This window comes from Marmota marmota, unplaced genomic scaffold (assembly GCF_001458135.2).
Source record: "Marmota marmota marmota unplaced genomic scaffold, marMar, whole genome shotgun sequence".
Lineage (NCBI taxonomy): Eukaryota > Metazoa > Chordata > Mammalia > Rodentia > Sciuridae > Marmota > Marmota marmota.
Window position 1 is genome coordinate 15,651,745 of NW_026000048.1, and position 16,504 is coordinate 15,668,248.

At 38.8% G+C, this 16,504-nt stretch overlaps 1 protein-coding gene across 3 annotated transcripts in view; it reads right to left on the minus strand.

Moving 5' to 3' along the window:
- Positions 1–16,504, minus strand: part of Msrb2 (methionine sulfoxide reductase B2) — a 60,521-nt gene that overhangs the window by 28,816 nt on the left and 15,201 nt on the right. For 2 of the 3 annotated variants that reach the window (XM_048812707.1, XM_048812708.1), the window contains exon 4: positions 11,995–12,142. In XM_048812707.1, coding sequence (XP_048668664.1) covers positions 11,995–12,142 — 148 coding nt within the window. Of the gene's footprint in view, positions 1–10,126; positions 10,892–11,994; positions 12,143–16,504 lie in introns of those variants that run through there. The other variant, XM_015495251.2, reaches the window with a different exon arrangement.

Here is a 16,504-nt window from a genome sequence, read left to right on the forward strand (position 1 = left end):
TTAAAATCCGAAATCACTGTTTCCAAATTAACTCATATCTGCCATTCCCCTTGGGATGCTGCACTGCTTCTCGTTAACTCTCTTGGCTGAGGAGAAACCCATTTGGGCGGCTTCCTGGTGAAACATCTTGTCACAATTGTCCTTACTCCACAAGTCAGGGAAATCCTGTAAAGTCTCACCAGTGGGGAAATACACCCATCTTGACTGTGGCCTCAGGGACCAGCAAGATGACCACAGGATGGATCCATGGACTCAACGGCTCCCCTGTGAGATGAATTTGGACCAGGCCATTTGCCTCTGTATAGTACGCCCCCACAGGAAGACTAGAAGCACGATGCCTTATAGATTCCTTGGAATCAGTGACGATCTGATCCAACAGAACTAAAAACTTCTAGACCTTTCTCTTCTCCTTAGTGTAATTACTCTAGTAAAAAAATAAAGCTCTCTTTGGAGAAACAATTGAAGGAATTGTTACCACCCTTAAATACTTAAAGGATATGGGGGATGTCCCCAATTATCTCCTTTAGCTCACCATATTGGAAAGAGCAGATAGGTCACTATACTTGTTCTGATCTAATACTGTTCCCTCAGTAGCTCCTCTTCAGCCATACTGTCCCCTCATTGTTCCTAAAGCATTGCATGCACACTGTCCACGAAACTTTGCTTGTGGCTCCCTCTACTGGTATGTCCTTTCCTTGTCTATTTGCATGGCTCGCTCCAGCATCTCCAAGCCTTTTCATGAAAACCTTCTCAGGGAGTTCTTCCCCTGACAAACTTATCTAAAACTGAAATCCATTCAACAATCCTTACCTTTCCAAGCTTAATTTTTCTCCATAGTATTTAGCACTATCTCAAATTTTATTATATTTCCCAACTTATTTATTGCCTCTCTCCCCTACTAGAAAGTAAGCTCCCCATAACATCAGGGTCTCAAAAGATTTTCTTGTGTTGCTCACTACATTTTCAGCACCTCGAACAGAGCCTCATGTATGGCAGGTACTTCATAAATATTTGTTGAATAAGTGACTCCAGCATCTCAGGATGCTTCAGGTTCCCACTGCCCGCCTCAATCTACCCGAAAGAGCTCCCTTATTTCCTGTAGGTCCAGCAATGCAACTGGAAAAGATAATTTGCTTTAGGCAGGTTTTATTTTTGTTCTGCTTCAAACTGGAGGGTCCTTTGAAGAATCTAATTCATTGTCCTGATCAAAGTGAAGGCTGAGCCAGGTGCAGTGACTCATAACTGTAATCCTGGTGACTCGGAGGCTGAGGCAGGAAGATCTCAAGTTTGACAAGTTGGAGGCCAGCCTCAGCAACAACTTAGCAAGACCATGAGTCAAAAATAAACGAAGTAATTAATTAATAAAAATAAAAAGAACATACTTTATATATAACCAGAGATATGAAAAATTGTGCTGTATATGTGTAATAATTATTGTAATGCATTCCGCTGTCATTTATTTTTTTAAAAATCAATAAAATCAATAAATAAAAAATAAAATAAAATAAAATAAAAAGGACTGGGGATGTAGCTCAGTGGTAAAGCACTCCTGGTTCAATCCCCAGTAATACATACACACACTCACACATAAAGTAAAAGCTGAATTATTCTTTTAACATAGTGTTGAATTCATTTTACTAATAATTTGCTTAATGTTTTTCACATCTAAGGCCTTAGACAAAACTAGTTTTCAAATCCCCTTCTTTTGTGTTATCTTCTACCATGACAGGATTTGATGTCATTTGTTAAACTATTTTCCCAATGTTATGGTGAGATTGCAATAAATTACCAACTCCATCTTAAAGCAGGAGATGGAACCATCTTTATACACCAGCTGGTGGGCCAAGAGGCAGGCTGCAAGTCGATACCTTTTGACCTCCTCCAGGGTTTTGAGTACACCTTTTATACCCTTAAGTAAGATGTGTCAGTACATTAGTCATAAGTGGCTATTGCTATGATTCAAGACCATAAACAAACATCATGAGATCTAAAATCATAAACAGAAGGAGAAGTGTACTAGTTGAGTAAAAGTTAAAGAATGGTTACTAACCTCTAGACAATCATTCTCTGACTGGGTACATTGTCCAAGAAAAATGGGAATCAAAAAGAGAACAATCTTGGGCTGGGGATGTGGCTCAAGCGGTAGCGCGCTCGCCTGGCATGCGTGCGGCCCGGGTTCGATACTGAGAACAATCTTATATTGTATTGTATAAGAATTTCCATTTTGTGTTGCCAAACATGCTATGCTAAGCAACTGTTGATGGGTACAGAAGTGGGGTGTTCCCATGGGAGAAGCATTTCTTACACGACACGGAGTCTCAGGGTAAAATGGAGTCTGTTTGGTCATTGCCCACATAGTCTAGCCCTTAACACCAAATATTAAAATTGCTTTCTTCCTACTACCAAGCTACATCCTCAGCCCTTCTCATAGCAATTTTGATAAATGGATATTTTCTGCAAAAATCGTGTATTTTATCCATACTTTTCCATGGAGCTCTATTTAAACAGTACAATTTTCCATATTTATTATCATACCCCATATTTCATTTCTAGTTTTAATTCATATATTCTTTTCTTCTTGATTAAAATTATCAGAAGTCTGCTTTATTACTGCTTCTCAGAGATCCAGTCCTTTGATGTTTTATTTTATTTATCTAATTTATTAATGTCTCTTTTTGCCATGTCTTTATCCTATTTTCCTTAAGAATACATTATTCTTTAAAAATTTCTTTAATTGAATCTTTTACTTCATCTATTTTCTTTTGTAGATAAAAACATAACAAATACCATATAGGGTGCGTTGTTTTGGTGTGTATGTGTGTGTGTGCGTGTGTGTGTGTGTGTGTGTGTGTGAGAGAGAGAGAGAGAGAGAGAGAGACTAGGGATTGAACCCAGGGGTGTTCTACCACTGAATTACATCCCTAGCCTCCCCACCTTTTTTTTTTTTTGACCCAGGGTCTGGCTAAGTTGCCCAGACTAACTTCAAATTTGCAATCTTCCTGCCTCAGTCTCTTAAATAGCTGGGATTACAGCATATGACACCACACCTAGCTTTTTCTTTCTGTATTATCAGTGCTAGTGATGGAACTCAGGTCCTTTAATATGCTGGGCAAGTGCTCTACCACTGAGCTACATCTATAGTCCTTTATATTTTTCACTTTGAGACAGGGTCTTACTAAGTTGTCCAGGCTGACCTTAAACTTGAGATCTTCCTGCCTCAGCCTCCTCAGTAGCTGGGATCACAGATGTGTGCCACTATACCCAGTGATATCCTACATTTTTTTCTATCACATGGGGAAACGACTGTACCCTACCCACATATTGTGTTGTTAAATTATGATGTTTGGTAGGTCCAGGGTATTAAATGCATATTCAAATGATATTTTTGATTCATGGGGTTATGTTTATTAGAACATAACCCCACTGAAAACCAAGGAGCATCTGTACTGGCAAGTAAGAGTCCTACTTTTCCACTTGTGGGTATAATGACCGAGATTCCTCCAACTCCTGTGCTCCTATAGAACAACTGCAGACCCTGGGCACTATATGAAAGCAACCATCGGCAGTACTGCGAAACAAACAGAAGCAGTCTCTGGTGAAGAACTTGAGCTACCTAGAGGGAAAAGGGTGGTGGGGAGCTACACAGTCAGTTCTCATCTCTCCAGACCTTATCTTAGGCCGAGTGGGGTCTGTGGGGCATCAGGAGGCAAGCAGGAGAAAACCCTGCAGCCTGTTTGTTGGGTCTGGAAAACCAGAAGTGTGGAGTCAGGAAACTGTGAACATTAAAAAGAGAAGGGGAATCTTACAAGGGGAAAAGATAGAGCAAGGATTCCAAAATTTAATCTGCCCACAGCTCTGAGCCATGAATTATGGATCATGAAATAGACTCAAAAGTATCCCCGCTAAAGACAGTGGCAACCACAGACAATGTGAACGGAGACGGAAGCCTCTATTCAAGAAAAACAGTTGGAAGTTCAAGTCCAGCTAAGAATAGTTCCTGCTACAACAAAGGAGGAAAAAACCACATGTTTTAGAGAATAAAAAATCCATCATATCCACAAATTAACCTTTATACTACCCAGGATACTATCCAAAATTACATGATATATGAAGGAAAAAAAATTTAACACTCTGAACAGAGAAGAAAATCAATCAAGTCTAAACCCAAGATATGAAATAACACAAAACATGTCTTCAATGAATGAAAATGCCAGGAGAGAAATAGGAAGCCTCAACAAAGAAATAGAAACAGCAAAGAAGAAAATAGAAGTTTTAGAACTAAATAATATAATTTCTGAAATATTTTTATATGAAATAAAAAATTCACATAGACTAAAAGCTGAAAGGCTACAACAGAAAAAAGAATAAGAGAACATGAAGAGAGATCAATAAAAACTACCCAAGGTAAAGAAAAGAGGACAAAGGTACTGGAAAAAAAAGAAAAGAGATGAACAGAGACCCAGTGAGCGGCTCGATGATATCAGTGGTAAAATGTGTACCTGGGATACCAGAATAAGAGAGGAGAAAGAGAAAAAGACCTACTTGGAGAAAAAAACTGAGTTTCCTAGATTGAATGGCAGATGAAAATTCAGACACAGAATGCAGTAAATAGAAAAATAAAAGCACCCACATCAAGGCCCATTTGTTGGTCCTCCAAAATTTGTATGTTGAAACTTCATTGCAAGTGTGAAGATATCTGAAGAGAAATGATACCAGGCAGAAAAGCATTAGAAATATAAGTATCTGACTAAATGCAAAGGAAGTTTTTTTTCTTTCTGTACTTTAATTCCTTCCATAAACCATGTTTAATAAATAATAAATACATTATGAAATAAATATAAATATAACACAGTCTATGGGATTTAAAATATATGCAGATGCCAGGTATGGTGGCTCACGCCTGCAATCCCAGCAACTCAGGAGGTTTAGGCAGGATAGTTACAAGTTTGAGGTCAGCTTGGGCAACTTAGTAAAACCCTGTCTAAAAAAAAATTGTATGCAGATAATTATATATAAAATCTATAAATAAATAGGGATAAAAACTAACAGAGATGTGAATTTCTAAATTTTATGTGAATTAGTGCGTTACTCATTGTAAGTTCTCAATAAAAAGATTATCTAGCTATCTATCCATCTATCTATCATCTGTCATCTGTCTTTGGCAGCCAATGTACAGTTGTCCCAAATGCAACCATATCAACGTTTGTAGTAAATGTTGATAAACTATTTAGTTAAGAGGCAGTATTTCAGTCGGCTTTTGCATCGCTGTGAGCCAAATAGCCAACAAGAACAACTTAAGAGGAAGAAACATTTATTTTGGCTCGTGGAAGCAGAGGTGAGGCACATCATGAGGTCCACAGAGGAAAGATGCTCAGTTCATGGCAGGGTCAGGAGATAGTAGCTTGGGGGAGCCACAGGGAAGCTGCAGCCTTCCAGGGCATAGCACCAGGGACCCACCTCCTTTAGCCATTCTCCACTCACCCATATTCCAGCTAGGATGGACTGAGTAGGTCATAGCTCTCACAGTCTAATCATTTTACCTCTGAATATTCCTGCATTAACAGGAGCTTTAAGTAGGCCACTTCATATTCAAACTGTAATAGGCAGATTGCTAAATGGACTAAAAGATAAAAATAAAACCCAACTATATAATGCCTACAAGAGATAAAATGTAAATATAAAGATATGGATAGTGTGAAATAGCCAAGTGTGGTGGTGCCTACCTATAAGACCCAACTTCTGGGGAGGTTGGGACAGGAGGATGAGTTGAGGCCAGGAATTGGAGGCCCAGCCTGGGAAGCATACAAAGAACCTGTCTCAAATAAAAACAGCCACAAAAAAACAGACAGTTTGAAAGAAAATGGAGAAAAAAAGCCATATTGTCACATAGCAGATAGAGGAGGCTGAAGTGGCTATATTGATATAAATTAGAAATGGATTCAAAACAAAATATGTTCTGTGTACTTTCACATGGTGAATTTTATGTTTTGTGAATTATATCTTAATCAAAATGTATTACTAGATAATTTCATTACTTCATAATGATAAAAGGTTCAATGTCAAGGAAGATACAACAATTAAAATTTGTATGTGCCCAATACATGAAGCAAAAAGCTGACAGAATGAGAGGAAAAGAGAGAAAAATCTACAAATATCCCTGGAAATTTTCACATCTCCATTCTCTGTTAGAACAGTTAAGACGAAAAAAAAAAAAAAAAAAAATCAGTAAAGACACAGAAGTTGCTGAGAGCCATTGCCAAGTAGGAATGACACATGGCAATTTCTTTGTCAGCCTACCCAATGTTGCTTAGAGGAAGGACTCTCCATATTGACCCAGGACATTTGCAGTGACATTGCATGTAAGGTGACCTTGCTCAAGGACCAGGGCGGTTCCAGGTTTAAGGTGTACCCTGCTGGGAATAGCGCATATCCTGCTGCCTCAGGCGCCCCGCTCCTTGAGTTCCCCTTGAGTTCTCGCGGGATTCAGAGAGTATTTGGGATTTTGGCCCAGAACGTGGATTTGCCCAGAAACGTGTGTAGAGTGCCAGTGTGAGTTCAGGAATAAAGAGTTGCTGTTTGAATCTACAAGGTGTGTGGTGGCTCGTGATTTTGTGCCCAGCCAGACTGCGGCAAGAAATTCTGAACATTTCAGAATGCTACCCAAGAATAACAGAATAGATATTATTTTCAAGTGCACCTGGAGCACTTCTGTCAGGACAGACCATACTGTAGGCCAAAAAACACATCTGAAAATCTGAAAAATTTTATATCATGCAGGCTATCTATGTTCCCCAACCACAATGGGATTAAGTTAGAAATAATTACAATGAGAAGCTCAGGAAAATCCCAAATATCTGGAATTTAACATACTTCTCCATATTTACTAGGCCAAAGAGGAATCATAGAAAATGTTAATATATCATATAAACATGATGATGAAAATATACATATCAAAATTTGCGCAGTGTAAGTAAGGCAGAGTGCATTGGGAAATTTATAACTTTAAATGCTCATGTAAGAAAAGAATAAAAGTATAAAACTTGATGTTCTAAGTTTTGACCTTAAAAAATTACAAAAGGAAGCATAAGTTATTTTTTTGTTTTATTTGTTTTTTATTCTTTTACTCTCTTCTCTTCTCACAAAGAAATGGATCATTGGTAACTTCAGTCAAAATAGCATGTAATAAAAAAATGTCCTAGGCCAGGGGTCACCACCTTTCTGAAAAGGGCCAGTTGGTAAATATTATAGGCTTTGTAAGACTGTCCTGTCTCTGTTTTAACTGCTCAACTCTTCCAGTTTAGTACAAACACAGTAGCTGTGTGGCACAGGTTTGTCATCTCCTTCTGTATCTTAGTTTCTCATTTACAAGGAAGGATGGTTAGTTTCTGAGGATTCATTCTATAGATGGCTGACTCCATAGCTTTGGGCCCAAGGTGAGGCATCATGGCGGAATGGCGTGTAGGAGAACATCTCAGGATATGGAAACAAGAAAGTAGAGAGAGCAAGAACCATAAGTTGTATCCAAAACAAACAAGAGGAACAAAAGAATAAAGAGTAGAAATCAACCGAACATAAAACTGAAAACAATCAAATCAAAAGCCATTTCTTTGGGAAAAAAAAAGATCCAATAAAATTAATAAACTTTTAGGGCTGGGATTGTGGCTCAGGAGAACATCTGCCTGACATATGTGAGGCACTGGGTTTGACTCTCAGCACCACTTACAAATAAATGAAAAAAATAAAGCTCTATCAACAACTAAAAATATAAAAAAAATTTAATAAACTTTTAGCTAGATGAATCAAGAAAAGAGAAGATATGAATTCCCAATATTAGGAATAAATGAAATGGTCTTACTGAACCTCCCTTCAGAGAGTAAAAGGATAAGATGGGAATAAGTCTGACAATCTAGATGGAATATTTAACAAAAGTGACTCAAGAAAACTTGACAGCCCTATATAAGTTAGAGATTTAATTCATAATTAAAAACTTTCCACATAGAAAATTATAGATTCAAGATAGCTTCCCTGATGAATTCCATCAAACAATGAAGATAAATACCCATCTTGCATAAACTTTTTTCAGAAAATAAGAGGAAGCATTTCTAAACTCATCATTAATTTGATTACAAAATCAGAGACATCACAAGAAAAAAGCATTCAGAGCAACATCACCCATGAACACAGATGTAAATGTTCTTTAAAATACTAGCAAATAAGAATCAATATTATGTAAAAAGGATGCTGTATGCCATATTCAAGAGAACTGTATCTCAGAGTATAAGACTGGTTTAACATCAGAAAATCAATCAATGTAATTTACCAAGATAGAATACAGAATGTTAAATCATATCATTATTTCAACATATGCAGGAAAAAAAAATTTCATAGAAATCAATATTCCTTCATGATAAAAATCTTTCAACATGTAGAAATAGAAGTCCTCTGCATCTGATTGTTCATCTATGAAAAAAATCTACAGCTAACACTACACTTAAGAGTGAGAGGTTTGATGTTTTCTAAAATCACAAATGAAGCAAAGATATTCACTCTGTGTTGATTTAACTTTGTACTACAAAGCCCAGGTAGTAACTAAGGGAGGGGAAAGAAAAAAGCAGATTAGAAAGGGAACGGTAAAAGTGTACTATCTGCAGATAAAGTGTGTGCAGAACACTCTAAGGCACCCGGGTCCGGGGAGCAGGGACGAGGACTAATAAATCAATTTAGCAAGATTGTAGGACACAAGTTCAAAACAAAAATTAATTGTATTTCTATATAATGGCAACCAACAATTAGAAAATGAAATTTAGGTAAATCAATTTAAAACAGCATTAAGAAAATTAAAATACTTTGAGATAAATTGAACAAAATGTATGTGAGACCCAGATGCTGAAAACTACAAAATATTTTTCTCTCAAGTAGAAAAACTGAAGGAGAAATGAAGAACTCATGGATTGGGGATACAACATTTTAAGATGTCAATTCTCCCCAGATTAATGAAGATTTTTAATGCCATCCCAATAAAAATCCCAGCCAAATGTTTTGTAGACATACAAACTAATTCAAAAATTTAGAGCTGGGGATATAGCTCAGTTGGTAGAGTGCTTGCCTCTCACGCACAGGCCCTGGGTTCGATCCCCAGCACCACAAAAAAACTTAATTCAAAAATTTATACGAAAATGCAAAGGAACTAGCCTAGCCCAAATCCCTAATTTCAAGATGAGCGATTAAGCTACAGTCAGTCAACACAGCATGGTGTAGCGCCATCAGGCAGACATATTGACGGAATAGAACAGAGTTCAGAAATAGAGTCACATTTATATGGAAATTGATTCTTGATAAAAATGCCAAAGAAATTAAAGAAAGATTTCAAGAAATGGTGCTGGGCAACTGATTATCTATAGGTATTTTTAAAAATTTTCCAAATTAGAATTTCATATCCATGAAAAATATTCTTAAAAAGTAAAAGGAGAGCAGAGACATTTTCTCTCCAACAAAAACTGAAGAAATTCATCACCAGGAAACATGAACTAAAGGAAAAATAAAAGTAGTTCTTCAGGTAGAAGAAAAAATAATCCCATAAGAAAATAGAATTTGGGAAAAAATAAAGAACAACAAAAAATGGGAAAATAAGTAAGTAGGAAAGTATCAACTCTACACTTAAGTAATAATTATTACTAGTCATTGAGTCTAAAACGTGTGTAAAATTAAATACATGGAAATAGTAACATAAAATGTGGAAGAGTGCTCATGGAATTCATGTTCTAAGGTTAGCATTCTTGGAGAACCAAGAAAAGCTATGATTTGCACATAATAGTAACAAGGTAAGGGAGCATGTTGTCATTTACAGAGCAGCCACTAAAGAAATGTCAAAGGATGTATAATAAGGTAATGAGAAGAAAATGGAATAATTGTTTCCTTTCTGCTCATAAAATCATATAAAAGATAATCTCATAAATACTTTTACTAATACCTTATCTGAGACTCTCAATTTGTGAAATACTTGAGTTGCTGTTCCTCTGGATATACCAAATGTCTACTAAGGTGTGTTCTGGTTCTTTTTTGTCATATTAATTTAGAGCCATGTCTATGAAAGAGCAAATTCACAGACTTAGACAAAAAGCAAACATCAATATCAGTAAATATTTTATTTGAACATTTAAGGTTGAACTTTGTAGCCAGAAGGTATAAAGATGAACATTCTTCATAATCACCAAAATCTAAGAAAAATCACATTGGAACTGATTTGTGGGTAGTGAGATTGGAAGAACTTTGAGATACTCAAAATTCTGAAAGAAAATTACACAGCTCATTCTTCAACATGTCCCTCCAAAGCACAGCTCCTCCCAACCCAGCTCTTTCTTCAGTGCTGGCATTTCCATTCCTCTGATCCCATATCTTCCTTCCTCTTTTCACTTGATCCTTTACCTACACATGTCCATGAAGGACTTAACTGCAATGGCAAGTTCAGGGTCATCATGAAAGATCTTTTCGGCCCCAAGTCCATAAGTTCCTGACATCCCCCAAGAGTCCTGCTCTGAGGTCTCACCCAAAGCCTATGGAAGCCAGTTGGTGGGAATGGCTGCCCCCGCTGTCATTTTGTAAAATTCCAAAGTCCAAGCTTGAGTCAGGTTTGAGTTGATGCCAGGTGAGTAAGAGAAGCTGTGACTCCCTTCAGGCAACCAGAAAACTTAGTCTAATTTAGAGTAAATAAAACAAACCATCCACCTGAATTATGAAAATCAAGGATATACGTGGAAGAGTGGCCAAGCAGGGACTCTTAGAGATGTCAGTGTTCGCTTGGCTTGAACTTGAGGGCCACACTGTTGATGCAAAACCTCTGTCCTGTGGGTGCAGGTCCATCAGGAAACACATGGCCAAGATGAGCTTCACACTGCAGCACAGAGAAGCCTTCATCACTCCCAGTGGAAACAGAGCCCTTTACATAGAACTAGACAGATAGACCCCGTGTGCCACCGAATTCCAGAGTCTGATATCTTTGTGTCTGTCACATCCAAATTTGATTAACGCATGGAATAACTCAGGATACAATAGTGGTAAATAGTCCTACTTTACCAGTAAGAATGTGTGCCAACTACAAAATTATGCCTTGATTTACTCATCTATAAAGTAGGGATGATAATTATACCTATTTCATAGAATGTTGTCATGATTAATTGAGACAATGTACAGAAAGCAGCAGCACAATTCCTGGTGAGTACTGAATAATGTTGCTGTGGACAGAGTATATATATATATATATATATATATATATATATATATATATATCTCAAAACTATGCTATCTGAATCTACTTGCCTCTGACATTTTACAAAACCTGGGCCTCAGAAGATGAGAGCACCCAAAAATGGCAAAATGATTTTTCTGTCTGGATTTAAGTCACTCCCTCCTACGAGGCTCCCAGAGGAGTAATGTGCTGTTGTCACCTGGAGTATCCCTTTGCCTGTCAGTGACATACTTCAGAGTGGGGAAGGAGATAGAGAGATGCCAACCACATGGGCTTGCCTGCAGCCTGTCCCTGCTCAAAAGAATGTGACCTGCCAGTTTTTCAGACCCTAACTCTGTTCCTATCTCTGTGGAAGGTGAGAACCAGGAAAGGCCACTTGAGAATGATGGGAGAGAGGGGTTGGGCATGAGTTTCTGCTAATATATTCTTCTACTACATTTATTTATTTATTAAGTATTTGTGATGCTGGAGACCAAGCTCAGGGCCTATCACTTAGCTGTACCCCCAGTCCTTTTTATTTTTTATTTTGAGACTGGGTCTCACTAAGTTGCTAAGGCTGGCTTTGAACTTTCGACCCTCTTGCCTTGGCCTCCCAAGTAGCTAGACAGGTGCCATAGTGCCCAGCTTCTCAATGCCTTTTGATGACAAAGTGCCTCCATGGAATAAGAAAGCAGATGCCAAGCACAGGAGAGTCCCTTGTAGCACTTTTAGCCACATCAGAGAAAATAATATAAAGCACAATACACCACCTGCTTGCAGACCACCTCTGTGCGAGTTTTTCCTGAGGAGGTGTCCAGACGTCTCAGGATTCCACTGTTACTTTCATCAGAGTCCAAGGTGCCATGAGCCTCAGAAAATGAAGGCCATCCGGTGCCAGAGCAGAACTTCTTCTCAGAGCTGTGGAAGGCAGTACCAACACCATGACCAGTAAAGACGCTGTTATTAACATACCAGGAGCATTTTTTTTTCGCTAATTCGTTTTTCCAATGAGCCAGACCTGATTCCCACATTGCTCTATCAGATCGCAAGCTTGGCCAGGTCGACAGTCAGTTCCACAGACTTGTTCCCACTGCTCCCCTTCGCTATTAAGAACATTGCCTGGCCACAGTGAAAGGATGTCTTGTGCCTTTGATGCTAATGGCTTCTTTCTATGTCTGATCTAAAGGCCTGAAAAACACTTGGAGCTTTGTGAACTCTGTTGCATATTAGAAACCGCAAATCAAATCCATGTGTTCCGAATGCAGAAAAGGGAGAAATCAAACAGAAATAACAGTGGTCAAAGGGGGTCAATGGGATCTCGGCACATCAGAGAAGCACCAGAAGCAACCACTTTTAGCACAGGGAACTTCCAGTTATCTAAACACACAAGGTTGCCTGCCTGAGGGGACCTAGTAGTATGAAATCAGACAAGCTGCTCAACCTCCCAAGGCCTGGTTTTCTCATCTGTGAAATGGGAAAATCAAGCCTATCCCAAAGGGGATGCTCTGCAGAGCATGGTATAAACTGAGCATACTGCTGGGCACACATACTCACTATGATTATTTTTATTAATATATAAGCCCAGGTACTCTGTGCCAATCACTCCAGTGAAGCCTGAGCTTCCAGGGGAGTCTCCAAGGAAATAACAATGCTGAAGGCTAGAATGGGCCAAGAAAGCTGGAGAGGGGAGCAACTCGCAAATCTGCTCACCAGAGACCCCATTCTCAAGGCTGCGGGTGCAGCTGAGAGGCTGCTTAGCATGCACCAGGCCCTGGGTTCCATCTCCAGCACCACATTAAAAAAAAAATTAACAAAGAGCCCATTCTCTAAGAACTTGGACAGATAAGCTCTTGCAAATGGCTCTAGGAAAATAGATTTTTAAGAAATTGTAGATGGCAGGGAGATGACTTGCTCTCCACCTGAGAAAGAAATAATTGAAAGTTAAACCCTCCAAAAATTGAACAAACAAGAAAGGAGTAGTGAATAATGGAATCCTTGACTCTAAACACAAAGGAAGTGAGCAGAGAACATAAAACCCACTAGGAAGAGGACATCATGACACAGTGAGCTTTAGACATTTTGGTTCTGGGACCTCCTCCATGCCCCCAAATGCCTAAGAATTCCCTAGAGTTTCTGTTTCCATGAGTGACAGATGTCAATACATAACCAATTAGAAATGATAGCTGAGAATTTTATAATATATATGTGTTATATTACTTTTGAAAATAATAAATTATTACATATTAATATTTCATGACAATACTGTTTTCCAAAATAAAACAGACACTGAATGAGAAGGATTGCATTGTTTTACAATGTTGCAGATCTCTTTACAGTCTGGCTTGGAAAAGGACAACTGAAACTTCCTATGTGCCTCTGCACTTACTCTGTTGCAAGATTGTTTTGACACAGGAAGGGGACAGAACAGCTCAGTGTGTACGGTCCTAGGTTGGATTCCCAGCATAAAAACAAAAGGACTTTGTCTCACATGGATGGATACATCTTGGGAAAGGGATCACCTGGTAGATCCCTTAGATAGGTCCCAGGGATCCTCAGGAATCCTCTCTGAGAACCACAGGCATGCCCCTTAGTGATAAGGGCTTGACTCCCAAAAGATGTTGGTGTGAAGCCACACTGTTATATCTGTGTGCTCTTGGCAAGTTATTTAATAGTTATTTAATCTTTTAAAGAAGAGAATTGGTGTCCTAAACTCCAAAATAGCAACAGCATTATTAAATCACATGCTTGTTGATAGAATTCACTGAGATATTTCTACATATGGTGTGTTTAGAGCAGCGCCTCCTGACACATAGTATGTAAGTTTGTAGCTGGTCTTTTTAATATCATTACTAATAACAGACATTCATAAATTTGAGCAGCCATGGGTCCAACTAGAAGTCTCTGCGCACTCAGGTTGGGTTCTTTGCAATCCTTTTCTGAGAGTTCAGAAATACTCACATGGCACTGAGGGTGTAGCTCAGTGATTGAGCACTTCCTAGCATGCATGTTCAAGGGTCTGGGTTCAATCCCTAGTACTGCAATAAAGAAACAAAAATATCTGCCTTGCCACTATGTCTTGGGAAAAAACATCATAAGCATCTTTTAATCAGCATCTTTCCATCCTCAACATTATATAAACTACTGATCATGAAAGGAATTTTCATAGAGAATTACGAATATAATAAATTTTTTAAATGAATGAATTTTAGACCAATAAAAAGTCATTAAACATTTTATGGGAAACAATAAACCTTTATTGATGCAATTAGCAGAATCTGGAGATTTTACCAAGTAATATGATAGGGTCAACATATATCACTTAAGACCGAGAATCTAAATTTTTTTTTTAAATTTTTAAAATTGTAGATGGACATAACAAATAATCATAACTTTATTTTGTTTATTTATGTTTATGTCGTGCTGAGGATCAAACCCAGTGCCTCACAAATTCTAAGCAAGTGCTCTACCACTGAGCTACAATCCCAGCCTGAGAACCTAAATATTAATGCTAATTAGAAATCATACATTTTAAATTATCATAAGGCTCATCCTTGGAAAACTAAAACTATTCTGTATCATGTACTCAAGAAGGTATTCTCTTGTTTATCTGGTTTGTTTTTCTTCCTTTTCTGGATATTCCACAGCCCCCAAAGTAACAGTAGAGGTACCAGAGATAAATGACATCCCTAACCCCAAATTCTTAGAAGAATCTGCATTCAATTGAAGAAAGAGGGCACATCAGAGATTTCTAATGTTATTTAGTTACTCAGGACATTAGAATGTCACATAAAAAGTGAATTAGCCCTCCGTTTTCTCCTGTTTTAAGATTTATGACCAGAAAAATATGTGATCTCACAAAACTTTTTAATAAACTCTACCAGAAACAGCCTGGAAGAGGGAGCAGACAGGGGCCAATGTCACTTAATTCCAAGGTTATCCACAGTATGGAGTCCCTCAGGAGTGGTAACATCCTGGAAAGCACTCATGACCTTAAAACCCTCAACCCACGGTCTCTCATTAGAAGAGGCAGCACTTTCCACAAATGTGCACTATGATCATTCTCAAGATGATGGAGTTGGGAGGGGAACTACATTAAGTGTGACAGATGTGTCTGGGAAAGAGGCTCTAGGCAGGAGTCTGTGGCTTACCCTGGCTGGGCATATCCGCTAGAGGCTGGTTATGTCTTCCCAGGGACCTATGGCTGTAATTTGGATGGCTGGCACTAGAAAGTGGTGGTGTCTGGTTCTATAGCACTGCACAAGTGGCTGATGGAAACCCAGGTGACAGTGTGGGCTTCAGAGCCCAAGTGCCATGGCCTGGGGCTTTGTCTGGCTGCTGTACCGCTCTGGACAAGTCAGCCCTCCTAATACTGTTTCCTGGAATGAAATGAAGGTAAGGACAGCACAGAGAGCTGCCAGGAGGTCTGATGTAAGGCTGGGTGTGAAGAGCCTGGTGCATGGGTGGGTTTGTTGCTGGACCTTCCATCTCTGAGGAAGGGCACGCTCAGAGGCTCCTGTAACATGAGTTCAGCGCTATCACTTACTAGATGTGTGACTGCTGTGGTCTGAATATGGTTTGCCCCTCTGAAACTCAAGTTGAAATTTGACTGCCATTGTGGTGGCACTGGGAGTTGTGGCCTTTAAGAGGTAACTAGTTCATTAAGAAGGAATATGGGAGTTCTCATGGGACTGGATTAGTTATAAGAGCCAGTTGCATCTTGCTTCTTTCCAATGCTCCTATTTGACCTTTGGCTTTCCCACCATGTTATGATGCAGCAGAAGACCCTCACAGAAGCCAAATAGATGCCAGCCCCATGCTCTTGGACTTCCCAGTCTCCTGAACCATGAGCCCAAATAAATTTATATTTGTTATAAATCACTCAGTCTCAGTTCTTCTGTTACAGGAAGAGAAAAAGGAATGAAAACATGAGCAAGTTACTTAAAGAGAGAAAATGTCAGTTTTCAAATCTGTTAAATAGGGTACTAACAGATCCTGGAGAGCAAGAGCCATTTACAAAGTACTGAGCCCAGTTCTTTAACTGCTTAAGAAGAGCCAGGTGTGCTGGCCCACACCTATAATCCCAGCGACTCACGAGGCTGACGTAGGAGAATTGTCAATTTGAGGCCAGCTTCAGAAACTTACTGAGACCCTGTCCCACAATAAAAAGTAAATGGGGCTGTGGATATGGAGTGGCTCAGTGGTTAAGCGCCTCTGGGTTCAATCTCCAGGACTGAAAACCAAACAAAAACCCCACACTCATGAAGTTGCAGCTTCTCTCAC